General features: G+C 38.4%; 1 protein-coding gene across 20 annotated transcripts in view; it reads left to right on the top strand.

Moving 5' to 3' along the window:
* RAB3GAP2 (RAB3 GTPase activating non-catalytic protein subunit 2) overlaps window positions 1-13,695 on the top strand; it is a 42,644-nt gene extending 28,949 nt beyond the window's left edge. For all 20 annotated transcript variants that reach the window (XM_086878769.1, XM_086878759.1, XM_086878766.1 and 17 more), the window contains 15 exons: window positions 475-572; window positions 1,126-1,231; window positions 2,144-2,304; window positions 4,071-4,287; window positions 4,657-4,830; window positions 4,949-5,055; window positions 6,049-6,115; window positions 6,739-6,809; window positions 8,139-8,174; window positions 8,746-8,820; window positions 9,054-9,272; window positions 10,363-10,452; window positions 10,537-10,755; window positions 11,394-11,552; window positions 11,830-13,695. In XM_086878769.1, coding sequence (XP_086734895.1) covers window positions 475-572; window positions 1,126-1,231; window positions 2,144-2,304; window positions 4,071-4,287; window positions 4,657-4,830; window positions 4,949-5,055; window positions 6,049-6,115; window positions 6,739-6,809; window positions 8,139-8,174; window positions 8,746-8,820; window positions 9,054-9,272; window positions 10,363-10,452; window positions 10,537-10,755; window positions 11,394-11,552; window positions 11,830-11,976 — 1,946 coding nt within the window. In that variant the 3' untranslated portion in view covers window positions 11,977-13,695. The remainder of the gene's footprint in view (window positions 1-474; window positions 573-1,125; window positions 1,232-2,143; window positions 2,305-4,070; window positions 4,288-4,656; window positions 4,831-4,948; window positions 5,056-6,048; window positions 6,116-6,738; window positions 6,810-8,138; window positions 8,175-8,745; window positions 8,821-9,053; window positions 9,273-10,362; window positions 10,453-10,536; window positions 10,756-11,393; window positions 11,553-11,829) is intronic.
* Window positions 13,696-13,847: the final 152 nt, after the last annotated feature.

The raw sequence follows: 13,847 nt of genomic DNA, 5'->3' as shown, positions 1-13,847 counted from the left end.
CCACTGCACGGCGCCCAAGAGCCGGAGCTGGTGGCGGCGCTGAGATCGTGCCGTGCCGTGAGCCAGCGTTACACGGGACATGATAACCCGAACCAAACCCCCAGGGGCGATAGAGCACAACAGAAAATGTTTACAGCAATTTACACATCACTTAACACAGCTCTGGCAGCAAATCCGTCAGCTTTGGGACCACCAGCTATTAAAGTAATGTAGTGAATGCTTATGACAAATTTGTTTTAACATGCTCTGGCTAGATCTGTCATTATCTCAACCCTCTGTGCCCTTTGCTGGGCATCAGAAAAGACTCTGGTGGTTTAACCTGGCAGGCAGGTGAACACCAGGTGGTCCTGAATGTAACTTGTTCTTTTGTATTGCACTTGCTGGGACCTGATCAATAGATTGTTATGTCTAAGTGTAAGGAGAGGGATTGTGGTTTTAGATACCATTCATGATGTCAACTAATTCTTGCTTCAGGCAGCTTTTTCTTCTGGAAGTGTTTGTGTGGGGAGAGTTCCACAGAGGAAATGTGCCATGCATTGGAATCAGCAGGTTTTAGCCCACAAACCTTGTTGGTAAGATGTTTATTACATGCTTCAAAACTTTGATTTGGTATTTTGAAACCAAAATGTTGAATAGAAAATTTCTGCATGTTGACCTTTAGATTACTGCTGTATTCAGGCTGTGTTCAAATACCCCTATATTCAGTTCTTTAGTTGCTCGTATTTGCATTTCCAGGTTCAGAGATATCAGAGAAAAAAGAAAATGTTCTAGTAGAAAATGTGGGTGTTCTAGTGGGAATGTCTAGAACATTCATTAAGGAATACAAGTGTTGTAAGGTTTTCAACTATAATAACTCCTAATGTTTACCAAGTTGAGACTTCAAAAGGGAATGTTTTCTGGAATATCTTCCTAATTAAATGCACTGATTGTATTATTTAATTTCAATATCTGTTATAGAGTGCTTGTGCTGTATATTTTTAACTCTCAATGTTAGTATAATGGTTCATGGATATAACGTTTTTACTCTGTGACACAAAACTTGTTTGAGAAACTGTTTGCATTAGGTGTCTTGAGATATTAGATTTTCATTTTGCTGCTTCAATTCCATATTGTCTTTTTTTACAGTCACTCCTTCTCAATTTATGGCTTTCCAAGGAAAAAGATATTCTAGACAAACCAGATTCTGTCAGTTGCCTTCATACTATGCTGTTACTTCTGAGCAAAATGAAAGGTGAGATGTGCATTTAAAATACTTGAAGGCAACCGTTGTTATTAGAAATTTGCTGCTCTGACTAGAGTTATTATCACTTTGGGTTTTCCCCCCTCACAAATTATGCAGCAAAACTTAATGCTGCATGTTCATGGACTAACTAATCATGCCATGTTTTCACTCTCATTCTACACTAAATTGACACAACTCCTATTTGGCACCAGAACGTGGCTGTCTAGCTTGCTTTCCTCATGTTTTTTGAATGTATAGTCCAATCTCTTTAATTTGTGCTGACTGGTTCTCAGACATCCTTTACATTACTGTTACTTTAGCAGCATTTGTACCTTGAGTACTCCGTAAAGTCAGTTTGCCATAATTTAGGATAGGTTGTACATATATTGTACATATGAATAAATGCTGATTATCCTACCTCACATACAGCTGCTATGGATAAATAAATCTGTGCCAGGTTCCCATATTGTCTACTTCACCATAGAGCAGCATTTTGAGCTTCAAACAGGAAGCATGAATAGACTACTGCTGCTGAGTAAATTAATGCTGCTGAGCAAAACGCAGCCTGAAGGGAAATAGCTTTAGGGTATTGAATATGTGTGGCATCTTGAAATCAGAACTGAATCTGTCTGCATTGTAAAGTGTAACATCCCTTAGATCTTTCAAGGGTGCAGCAGGTTTGCCACCTAGTGATTCAGATCTACTGTCTTTGCTACAAATGAATTTTGAGAATGAGTAATTCACATTCTGTTTTAAACTTGAGTTACAATCCGGAACCTATGTGCTAAATATCTGGAAAAGGATCACGTAGAGTAATCAGAAATTGCTCTTCATGGACCAGCTGTGTTCAGAAGTGCTGGTTCCGGGGTTGCTCCTGCCCAGTGAGCCAAGCTGAGTTTCCCGCTCTCCCTTTGCCTCCAGTCGCGATAGACGAGTCGTGGGACACGCAGTCGGTGTCCCCCTGGTGGCAGCAGATGCGCACGGCCTGCGTTCAGTCCGAAAACAACGCGGCTGCCCTGCTCTCCGCTCACGTGGGACACTCTGTCACCGCGCAGATCATCGACAGCGTCACAGAGAAAAAGGTAACTCATCTCGCACCTCCCCTTCTAGTTACTGTGTCACTTACGTGCAACTGTCCTGGGAACAGTAACATCCTCAGCATTTATCATCATTCCAACCTGGGCGCAAGCCTGACATCCTGCAACCCTGAAAATTTGCATTCAGATTTGAAGAATGTTATGCTGAGATGAATTAATGATATGGCAGGATTATTTACTAAACGTATTTAAATATGGAAACTGTGCATTGAGTTTCTCTCTCGATAGCAAGTGATGTTGACAAACTTAATGCCTACATACCTTCCACATAAATTTGAGAAGTCCACTGAGCTTTGGACAGTAAACCTGTTTTAACATAGTTGCAATTTTTTTTTCTTAAGTATACCGTTGAATGCTTGTAGTACCTATGTTACTATCCCTTCTTAACCTGATGGATGCTTGTTTTCATTGCAATAAATACCTTTACCAAGTTACGATTAAGGCAGCAAAACTGCATACAGCATTGCAATTCAACATGGAAAACATTACTCCATTTCCAAATAGCAGCATGCAGATGTGTCTGAACAGATTAGATGGGATGTAGGAGATGTTCAGTCTTGTAAATAGAACCTGAACATGGTTTGGCTTGGAAGGCACTTTAAAGATGGTCTGATTTCAGCCCCTGCTGCCGTGAGCAGAGACGCCTTCCACTAGACCAGGTTGCTCAAGAGCATCATTATCCTGGCCCTGATCATTTCCAGGGAAGGGGCTTCCACAGCTTCTCTGGGAAGTCTGTGCTTACTACCCTCACAGTAAAGAATTTCTTCCTAATAGCCAATCTAAACTTCCTTATTTGTCTTTAAAGCTCTTCTCTCGTGTCCTATCCCTACCTGCCCTTGTAAAAAGTCCATGTCCTGTAGACCCCTTTTAGGTTCAGGAAGGCTGCAGTAAGGGCACACTGGAGCCTTTTCTCCTCTTGGCTGAGCAATCTCAACTCTCTCAGCCTGTCTTCGTAGGAGAGGTGCTCCAGCCCCCTAATCATGTCTACCTTAGAAATTTTAACTAGAGCACCAGGAAGTGCTTTACTATTCTTGCACACTTGCCTTAACTATTGCAATTCTGTTTATCAGAATTGTCAGTGTTGCAAAATAGAGATGTTAATACATTGCAACATCTTATCCTTTACCTACATGCCCCCTTTGGCCCTTTTTCTCGTGTTCTGCTTTAAAAAAAAAAGTATCATTTATTTCCTTCAAAATTTCGCTTCCATAAATTCATGTATCTTCCCCCTTCTTTTTTTCCCTACCAATCTGGAAAGATTGCTGGGCTTTCTGGAAGAGCATTTGCTGATAGACATGAGAATTATCAAAATATTGCACAGAACTGCCATGTGGTGTGATCCAGTATTTCTGGGTACATATTTTTTAATATGATAGGAAATGCAAATGGAGGTGGGTTACTCATATATTTGGGGAAGATGTGTATCATAGAAGATTTAAAATTAAATATTTTTAAGGGATTCTAACCCACTTTTCAGCTAAATATGGACTTAAAAATGGGACTGCAATATGATCCTTCAGGTCCTTTTAGTTCCTTTAGGCTTTTATTTAAGGATCTGTGTAATTTGTGAGCAGTGTGGGATATTAATTGTTATTTGCATAATATTTAATGAATACTTTGAAGTAAACTATTCTTTAAAATGCAGTAGCTCTTGGGATTCAGCTTTGAATTTTAATGCTATGCATGTTTTATTAACAAAATTGTGGTGCTTTAAAATGAACAGACCTAAAACAGTTCATATCTTCTCTTAGTTTTCCCAAATAATTGTAGGTTCAGACACAGAATCTTGGGAAGCACTTTCCCTTGATACTGAATACTGGAAACTTCTGCTGAAACAGTTAGAGGATTGCCTGATAATTCAAACACTACTACACAGCAAAGTGGCCAAAAGAATGAAAAGAGTTTCATCACTCCAGACTGAGCCTTTGGGCAGACTGTCTGTTAAGAAATTGCTTGAAGCTGGAAAAGGTACATTTTTTTTTTTCTTGGAGACATTGTTGATTTTCTTTTTAATAGACTTCTAAACCATCCTTACCTATTTAATAAGTAAGTACTGCGTGGTGTACTCTGCACTGGAAATTGTTTTGCTGGATACTATTCTTAATTTAAAAACCAATGCAAATCATATAGAACAGTGTTTTAAAATTGTTAAAAGCTAAAGACTGTGTTGTAAGCTTCTGATCAGTTGATTAGGAAGTTTTTTTAATTGGTAGTTACCCGTATGTAATTAAAGGTAATAGTTAAGACCCCTGTGTTGTCTGTTGTCCTTAGATTGTGAGCCATAAATAATCTGCAATACATTGACTCTACCTCATACTTTTCTTTCCAACATCCTAGGAGGTATTGCTGACACTGTTGCAAAGTGGGTTTTTAGGCAAGGCTTCAGTCCAATTATACTGAATGTTGCCCAGTACAAAAACAATACAGACAGTACTGAAGAATCTGCAGAAATGCATAATAATCTCTTTCTTGAGGAACCAGAAGCAGCTGCAGGCTTGGAAAGAATCCTAGGTAAGAAAATAATGTGAATTTTTCAAATTATAAAAGTCTGCAGAGATTGTTGTGGTGAAGTAGCAGAAATTTTAGTGGGAAGAAGTCTGCCTTCTAACTTCAGATTTTGTTTTTCTAGAGCTGCTGCAAGTAGCATATCAACAATTTCCATGTAGTCTTGAAGTGGATGTACTCCATGCACATTGCTCTTGGGAATGTGTAGTGCAGTGGAATAAGGACCCAGAGGTAGGAAAATGTCTTTTGCATGCAATAATGGTTAAGACCAACTCGACAGAAGCAGCTTCACAAGTTTCTGGTAGCTCATCAAAATATCAGTTAATAAACTGACTGTGAAAGCAGTTACTATGTGCAATTTTTCTGTGTTAAGTGGCAAGTGGAAATTGAAGTGAGAAAATGAGAGTATATCCTGAGGCTGAATGGCACCTCACAAGGCCAGGACTACGTTTCAAAGCTATTAGATTCTCAATACTGGGAGTGTGGAAACTGGATTCAGTTTGAAAAAGGCTTTTTGCTGTTTGCACTGCAGATACAAAACAGTTTCAATACTCCAAAATAGAGGTGTATTTTTCTCTGTTCTAAATATGCTTAAACAAATCACAGAATACTAAATTTTTTAGACTAGAAACCATTCCATTATGGGAGGAAAGAGGGATTTCTTGAATGTTCTCAGATTCCCTGGCCACTGCTGAGAGTCTTTCTATAAGAAAGAAAGAAAAAAAAATCTTTTTTTCCTCTCCTGTTTTTTAATTTCTCTAACGGAAAATGTTGTCCTAAGTTAAAAGTTAAATTAGCACTCTTTAGAACTGTGCCACATAACTTGATGTGGAATAGAAGGTTCCGCTGAGATTGTTAAAAACTCACTCCATCATAGCAAAATTGAGTAAAAAATACTCTTTCTGTCAGAAATTAATTTTTTATTTGAAAAATAACAGTAGTCAGTGGAGGTGCCTTTCAGCAAAGAAAGTGTTAGCAGTGCTTATACTAAAAAAACTCCTGAAACTACAGTCGGTTTCATGATGATTGGAAAAAACTTTGCCATGCACATGTGTGTTTGTCAGATACTGGTAGAGAAGATTGCAACAGCAGAATAACTTAAGTTTTATAACTGTCAAAGTAGAAGCTTTAAGATGATCCACCTGGGCCCTTTAAGAATTAGTAATTTGCATTTGAAGTTTTGAATTATGTATTAACTTGTACTTTTATTTTTTTTTCCATAAGGAAGCATGTTTTCTCAATAGGTCTATAGATCATCTAAGATGCATCATTAACTCCCACATTCAGCATGGTAAGTACAAAGATCTTAGTTAAAACTTTTTGTTGAAATTGTAAAACAGAATGGATGTTTGTTGACTAAAATAAAGCAATACTTTTCATAATAGTGATGGCCATTTTGTCTTAAAACCACCAAACCACCCCAGAACTTTCTGCTGACATCCACACTTCTCTCTTCCATGGTGAAACTGAGTTTCCATCCCAGCTGTGAAAATACGTTAGATAAAGTTGATGTGTTTAACTAAAAGCATTTTAATATAAAATTGCTCTGAAATTATTTTTACTTGTATTTAAATATTGGAACATCAATTTCAGTCAACTACTTTTCATGCATTTCTTGATACTCTGTTTCAATTGAGGTGATGACCATTTTCTTTTTTGGTGACTGTTTATGTATGTAAGTTGCTCTCTTGATGTGTGCTTAAAATGTTTAACCCAGTCTTCATAATAGAATATTTTCAACAAGTTATTAATTGCATTTATGTCTGTATTTGATCACCAGTGTAGTCTCCTGAGAAATCTAAACTCCAGATATAAAGCAGTGAGGATAACTGACTATTTCTTCTTGTTTTGTTCACCATCTTGTAAGATCCCTTTTTTATTCACCTGGAGTTTACAAGTCTGTGATTGTTCTAGGTATTGCTCTGATGATGTGGAATACATTCATAGTAAAAAGGCTTTCTTCTGCCACATATCTTATGGACAAGGTGAGTGCAGTGTCTTGAGGCTGCTTTTGTTACTAACTGAAAAGTGAAACCAGTATGTATAAACAATTTCATTTCAGTTTTTTGTTTTAAAAAGTATTTGGAATATCTTTGATTTAACTATGCAAATCACCACTCTTTATTTGGCTTATTATATAGCTAACTTTTGGAAGTTATGATGGAATGCATATTTCAAAATATCGAATCTGTTGGATGACTAACTAGAGGCAGCTGGTCAACACTGGGTGATGTGTTCTGAAGACTTAAGTGCAGTTTTAGCTTGTAATTGCTAAATAAGAACTATTTATGAAACAGTTTTAAACTATCCATGTGTGTATATAAAACTTTGTTAGAAAGCAATAACTATCTTGAAGTGCCTGTGCCTGTTTCCTGCTAAGTTATTACCAAGGATCTACCACAAGTCCAGATTTTGTATACATGAACTCTTATTCTGCAAAATACAGAAGATTTTGTGGGTGTTGTTGAGCACTTTTAACTATTGCTACTATTGTAAATTAGCTTTTGATTTAGTATTTAGCCTGTCTGCTTTGAATTTGAGCAGTCTTTTTTCCCTGCTAAGCTTCAGGGTTTTTTTGTGCTTATAACTGTGCAGTAGGGCTGTTTACTGGAAGACAGTTTAGGAAGAGTGCCCCTAGTAAGTGGACAGCAACTTAAAGAATAAAATTCCAACACAAAACCTACAAGAATTTGCTCTCCTGTCTTCTCTTCCTTCTCCTTTGCTCCTCTCATTTTCTGCCTTTGCTTTTTGTTTAGCTCTCTAAGAACTGGAGAATATCTTCTTCCCTGTTCCTTTCTGCAGATAGGCTCAGTTGTGTATGCTGTAGTAGGTGTTGCTTCTGCAAAAACCCTTTTCCAGTTTTCCTGCATGCATTTATGCAAATCCTTCACCATAACTCTTCTACCTAAGTTAACACATGCAGGAGCAGAGAGAAAGATTTTTATTAACTAACTGTTTTCTTCCTAATATCATGCTTGGTGTTACAGCTTTAGTTCTGCATTCTAGAAATCACTGGGAATTTCTCAGCTGTCTCTGAGATTTGAATGAGGACCTTGGGGCCTTATTTCTAATCCTAAGCTTTAAGAAGGATGAACTAAATATGGGCATCAGTGATGTTCATTCCTCTACAATCTGTATCAAGTCTTTTTTTGAAAGCAAGATATGCAATGTGCTGCATCATGTAGCTGTAACTGAGCTATTTTCTCATTTTATATGGGAAAAATAGTAATAAAAGGTTAAAATGTGGGTAACAGATATCATAATGAAAATTATTTAGTTGTGATACATTTTACCTTTTTTTTTTGTAAAAACAGGTTGGAAAAGCTCCAAAGGACAGATTATGCAGACGGGCAAGTAATACTACTTTTGTCTGAGTGGGAAGAAATAATTAGAAATGCCTTAAATTTAATACTGGTTTGTGATTTATTTTTCAAAGTTTAAAAATAGAAATTGAAAATGTAGCCCTAGAGAAAATGTTGCAAATTTTAAGAAGTATAAACTATTTTTTATATGAAAAAGCAGATTAGAACAGCAGTATAACTTCAAATATTATAGGGTGTAGCTTTGAGACTATAAGATGACAAATTACTATTATGTTTCATACATAATGTCATTAGTTAAAACTTTTTTGGAAGACAACTGATATGATCAGAAAATTAAATTTACTAGGTGGAATTACTTGATTCAGTCTTCATTGAAGATACAGTGTTGTAAATGGCTACATTTACTTTATTCCAAATTTTCCTGTTAATTCTTTGTTGTACTTCAGTAAGTATTTGTTTACATTTAAATATAACATGTTAAGAAACTGAGCTGAACTGTATATTTTATGTCAACAACTGTCTTCTAAAACATCAAGAGCTAATAAAACCCTGTTTCAATTCCAGCTGAAACAATTTAAATCTTACTGTTTGTTACCAGGATGTAGGAATGAGTGACACAGCAATGACAGCTTTTCTTGGCTGCTGTTCAGAACTCCTGCAAACTTTGCTAGAGGTATATTTTTATTTTTCCCATTGAAAATAAGGAACTGATAGGTTAAAATCTATTTCTGAAGATTGTGGCTATATTAATTTCTGTACTGTTCAGTTCAAATGTTAATGATATTCTAAACAACATGAAGTTTTCTTTTTCATTTCACTGCAGAGCACTTGTGGCTGAAGGCTTTGCAGAGTAGGCCAGTGCAGGAGGTATTTAGTGTGTGACTGCTCTCGTGTGTTGCTTGGCAGGCAGACGTGAGCAGTGATGAGATGCAGGCCCCTGCGCTGGACACTGAGGACGCCTGGGTGTCAGTGGAAGGCCCGGTGTCCATCGTGGAGCTGGCCCTGGAGCAGAAGCGCATCCACTACCCACTGGTGGAGCACCAGTTTGTGCTCTGTACCGTCCTCTATGCCATCATGAGGCTCTCCCTCAAGGGTGTGAAGCCACTGTCACTGTTTGACAGCAAGGTATAGCTTTGGAAGCAGATAATGAAATATCACCTTAATTAATACTCCCTTCCTCTTGGCATCTGAGAGATTTGCTGGCTTTCCCACTTTAAATCGTTCCTGCATGATTTTATGAAAGCCTGTTGTCCACTCTGGTGCATTAACGAAACTTTCACCAAAATTCAGGCAGAGACTCAAACTTGGTGAGCTTCCTTATGAATAAAAGACTAGTAGTGACCTCAGTTGCATGAAGATCAGCTCTTTAATTATTAGCTGGCCTGAAAATACTGCATGGTCAGAACACTGGATGACAGGTTTTTCTAGTCATGTGGAGAAGTGCCAGACCATAAATATTTAAAGGTCAGAAATGTTGTTAGTGTCACTGTTGTATCCATTATTGCTGATGATTATTCCAGAATTGTCAGCATCTCAAAAAGAATAAACAATTCATTATTTAACCTATATAAGCCACTTTAAAAAGTCATTTCATTTAAAATGCAGTATAATACAATCAGAGATTGATCCTGATACCAGAAATTGAGCTTTCTTCCTCCTATCATAACCACACTTCAATTCTAAGAGAATTTAAACACAGACTACTGGTATAGACTGTGGTTTAATTCCTGCTGTGGAGAAAATAATTTTGCTGTAACACTGTTCAGATTTTTTCTAAATTATTTACTGGAATGTTATAAATGCAGAATATTACTTTTCTTTTGATGTAGGCTCTTGTCTGCAAGCTCTCATCAAGCATTTGATTTTAGCATTTTACCAGAGGTCAAATTCCATTGGTTTTTCTGTTAGCAGAAAGCATTATACTGCCTTTTGACATTTAAGAGTGCATATGATGTCTTGAGTAAAATCAGATCCTATTCCTGTGTCTCCATTATTTTACATACACACTATTACTATTTCTTTTAGATACATACTATTACTATTAGCCACTCTTTTTTTGCTTCATTTACTCAAGGTCCCAATTTGCTCTGTGAGCAGAATAGAAGATGCAGTACAAAATAAGTTTAAGAAATGAGTGGGCTGCTTAGTATTGGATCAGAGTGGATTTATTGTATTGCCCTGTTTCCTGAGGCCTGTCCTTGGTTCTCAATTTTAGGGCAAAAATGCATTTTTCAAAGACCTTACATCAATTCAGCTGCTACCTAGTGGGGATATGGATCCAAACGTGTTATCCGTACGACAGCAGGTAGGCAGAAGTTTTGTACTGAAAGATCTTAAACGTCTGAAGTTCCAGATAATCCTGAGGTAACCTGTCATTTTTGCTTCAAAGTTCTTGCTCAAAGTTGTGAGTGCAGCGGTTCAAACACTGTGTTCAACACAGAAGGACAGAGAAATCTCGGAAGAAGAATATTTTCCTTTTGAAAAGGGGAAGAATTGGCCAACTCTGGCTGCAGACCTGGCTCAATATCTTCAGATCTCTGAGGATCTGGTCAGAAGGCATTATGTCTGTGAACTGTACAGTTATGGGATGGATCATCTTGGTGAAGAGGTAAGAACAGCTTTTAACGTTTTTTAGTCCATACAACACTGTCATGTATTCTGCTAAAATTACTTACCACTTAAGATGCCTGGAAGGGTTAGGCAAGATTTATCAAGCTCAAAAATTCCCCAGGCTAAAAAGTCAGAGATTATGAAAGAACCTTTTCAGGACTAACAATTATCTTTATTTTTCCATTTTCCCAGTAAGAATCTGTGTATTGCAACTAGTGGCAACGTGACAGGGAGTTACACTACTGGTATAACTAGCATGGCCTTTTAAATTTTATTATATTTGATTATTTCAGGAATTGGCTTCTCTTGCCTGACATGTGTTTAAGGAAAGGGAAAAAAAAAAACCCAGAACAAAAGAACCCCTTCCCTTCCTTGAGTGGGGATTATGTTGCTGGACTGTAAGACAGATCTTGTGCTCCTGCTAATCGCTGTCAAGTACAGAGTAATTCTCTGCCTTGTGCTTCTCTGAAGCTCCCAATACACTGCTTTGTTACAATAAATAAATAACACAAGACACAGTCTCAAAGACTATTTGTCCTTTTAGTGTTGAGAACTTTTTTTTGTTACAGCTCCTCTGGCTTCCAGCTAAGCGAGCTGTGTCACTGTTTCTAGTCCCTTGGGTTTCTCTGCTTTCAGGCATTCCTGCAGGTGGCTGACAAAGAAGTGTTGGCATCCCAGCTGCTCATGCTGGCTGGACAGAGGCTGGCCTTCACTCTGCTCCATGGACAGATCAAGGATGGCATGGAACTCCTCACCAGACTTCCTCCAACACTGAGCACTTGGCTCAAAGCTATGGTAAGTTAAGCTCCAGTTTGGAAAACAGTTTGATTTTCTGAGTCTTCCGTTTACAGAGACTGCATCTGAATGGCCCTTTCTTACTCCTGGAAGTAAGATTCCTTCCCCCTCCCCCCATTTTTCCTCGTGGTACTTTTGTTTCATGGAGGGAAAAGCAGTTCCATGGGTCAATGCATCAGCCTGATTGTGTTCATAAACATTAGCAATCTGTCTTACAAAGGTTCTGGAGGGCTTAGCTGTGAAATGACTGAGATGCTGAGTTTATCGTTTCACGCAGGACCCCCGGGAAGTCCAGAACGTGGAAGTGCCAATTGCAACGACAGCCCGGCTGGTGAGCAAGGTGATTGAGCACCTGCCCGAGAACCACGGGCAGTACAGCCTGGCCCTCAACCTCATCGAGGCTGTCGAGGCCATCCCGGCCTGAGCACTTGCAGAGCGGTGCAGGCTCTCACACAGAGCCTGAACTTAATGAGAAGAAAATTCCATGGGGCTCTGGTTAAGAAACAGAAAGAACAGTGCTCCTCATCCCAGAATTTCAGAAGGTAATTTTAAATTGGAGTATATTTTAAATTCTGCACTAGTAAGAATATGTTTAGTTTCTAGTACACTTGTCAGTATCTGAACTACGTTATTTATTTCTGACTTGAGTGCTTTATGCAGTTGTTTAAGTTGGGTATATTTGACAGCAGTTTTAGTCTCTCAACACAATGACATCTTGTGAAATTCTGTATTTCATGCTGGCAGTAACTGCTGCACTTTCAATGTTCCATGTACGATTTGTTTTCCAAAAGCAACTTTAGAAATAGACCCAAGAGGAACTTCAGTCTCTGAAGTTACCATGTAAAGCCAATACTGCTTTTTCTGAAGCTCAAGCTGGTGTTGGGCTCATGCCTTGTAACTGCATTATGTGACAATGACAACTGCACTCAATGTAGGATGAAATCTGCTGGGGTCTTATGCAATGGGAGAACGGCCTGGGAAGGAGAACCCAACTCTCCAGACATGAGTATGGACTTTTAGTCCAGCTTCCCTGTGCTGTCTCTGAGGTGCTGGACTTCAGCTACACCTGGATTTACATCCCTCTCCATTATTAATAAGCTCTGCTGAGTAGAGTCAAGGAATTTAAGCAGGTCAAGGAATGTCTTACTCTAAGATTGTTCCTCCATCTTATCACTGTAGGAGATGTAGTATGCTATGAATCTCTGCACATGTTAACTTGTAGTCAAAAATGCTTAAAAAGTTTATCCAACTCTCTGAAGATCAATAGTACTGAGTACTTTAGCCTTAAAACTCCCACTTTATTGATGGTACCTACAGGGAATCCTATAGCGAGTATCTTCACTATTGGAATGGTGTTGAACGTGGTTAACTGGCATTGGTGACTCCTGTTCATCACTTGTCTGAAGGAAGCCAAGAGAGAAAAATTAAACTGGTGTACACTTTTTATCTTTGTCAGCTGAAATTACCAGCTCCATCCTGTAACCTGCTCCTCCTGCATTATATGTAAGAAACATTTGTAACATTCTGCCTTGCTGGAGACAGAATTTAGAATTGAGTCTGAAGTATGTGCTGCTGTCATTGAAGGGTTTGACTTCCCCCCCCAAAAAGGTTATGCAGGTGGCTTGCTCCACACAGCCTCCATCTGTTCTGCAGCCCCAGTTCCTGATCACTGCACTCCAAGGCAGGTGATGAAGGATTCTTGCTTTGATATTCAATGTTTGACTTCCTACAGATGGAGCAAAGAATAGTCAGAATTCGTAAAACACCCTGGTCTGTGTTCTATTGTACTTCTCTACTGACGTCCATAACTGAGGTTAAAACAGCTGTAAAGGAGAAATGGATCATACAGGTGCCATGACCAGCTTGCCTGACAGCACCTCACACTTCTGCAGAAATGAGTGAGCTTGAAATTTGGTCATCATGGAACCTGAGGAAAGCTGAGTGTTCCTTAGCTGCATTACATTCCTCTATCCTGGTACAGCTGTGTAAAGGAATTTACTGTAACTGAGTATCATGTCAGAGCTGACACACTACACCAATCAAATCTGTAATGTATTGTAAGTAATACTCTGTATATAGTGCTATTTTGTGTTTAATTTGCTGTGGATCTGTGTAAATTGATTAAATAAAATTTGAGGTTTCATTGTGTCTTTTCCTTCCTTTTAGGGAATGGTGGTCATCACTTTCTCTTCTGTTTTGTAGAGAGGATTGGTTCTCTGGGGTTATGCTGAACTAGCAGCTGCCAGTATAAAAACTAAACAAGAGCTGTTTCACTGGGGATTTTCTCTTATATGG

The sequence above is a fragment of the Cyanistes caeruleus genome, chromosome 2 (assembly GCF_971803275.1).
Source record: "Cyanistes caeruleus chromosome 2, bCyaCae1.hap1.1, whole genome shotgun sequence".
Classification (NCBI taxonomy): Eukaryota; Metazoa; Chordata; class Aves; order Passeriformes; family Paridae; genus Cyanistes; species Cyanistes caeruleus.
The sequence above is the reverse complement of the archived record's forward strand: the minus strand, read 5'-3'. Positions and strand labels throughout refer to the sequence as shown.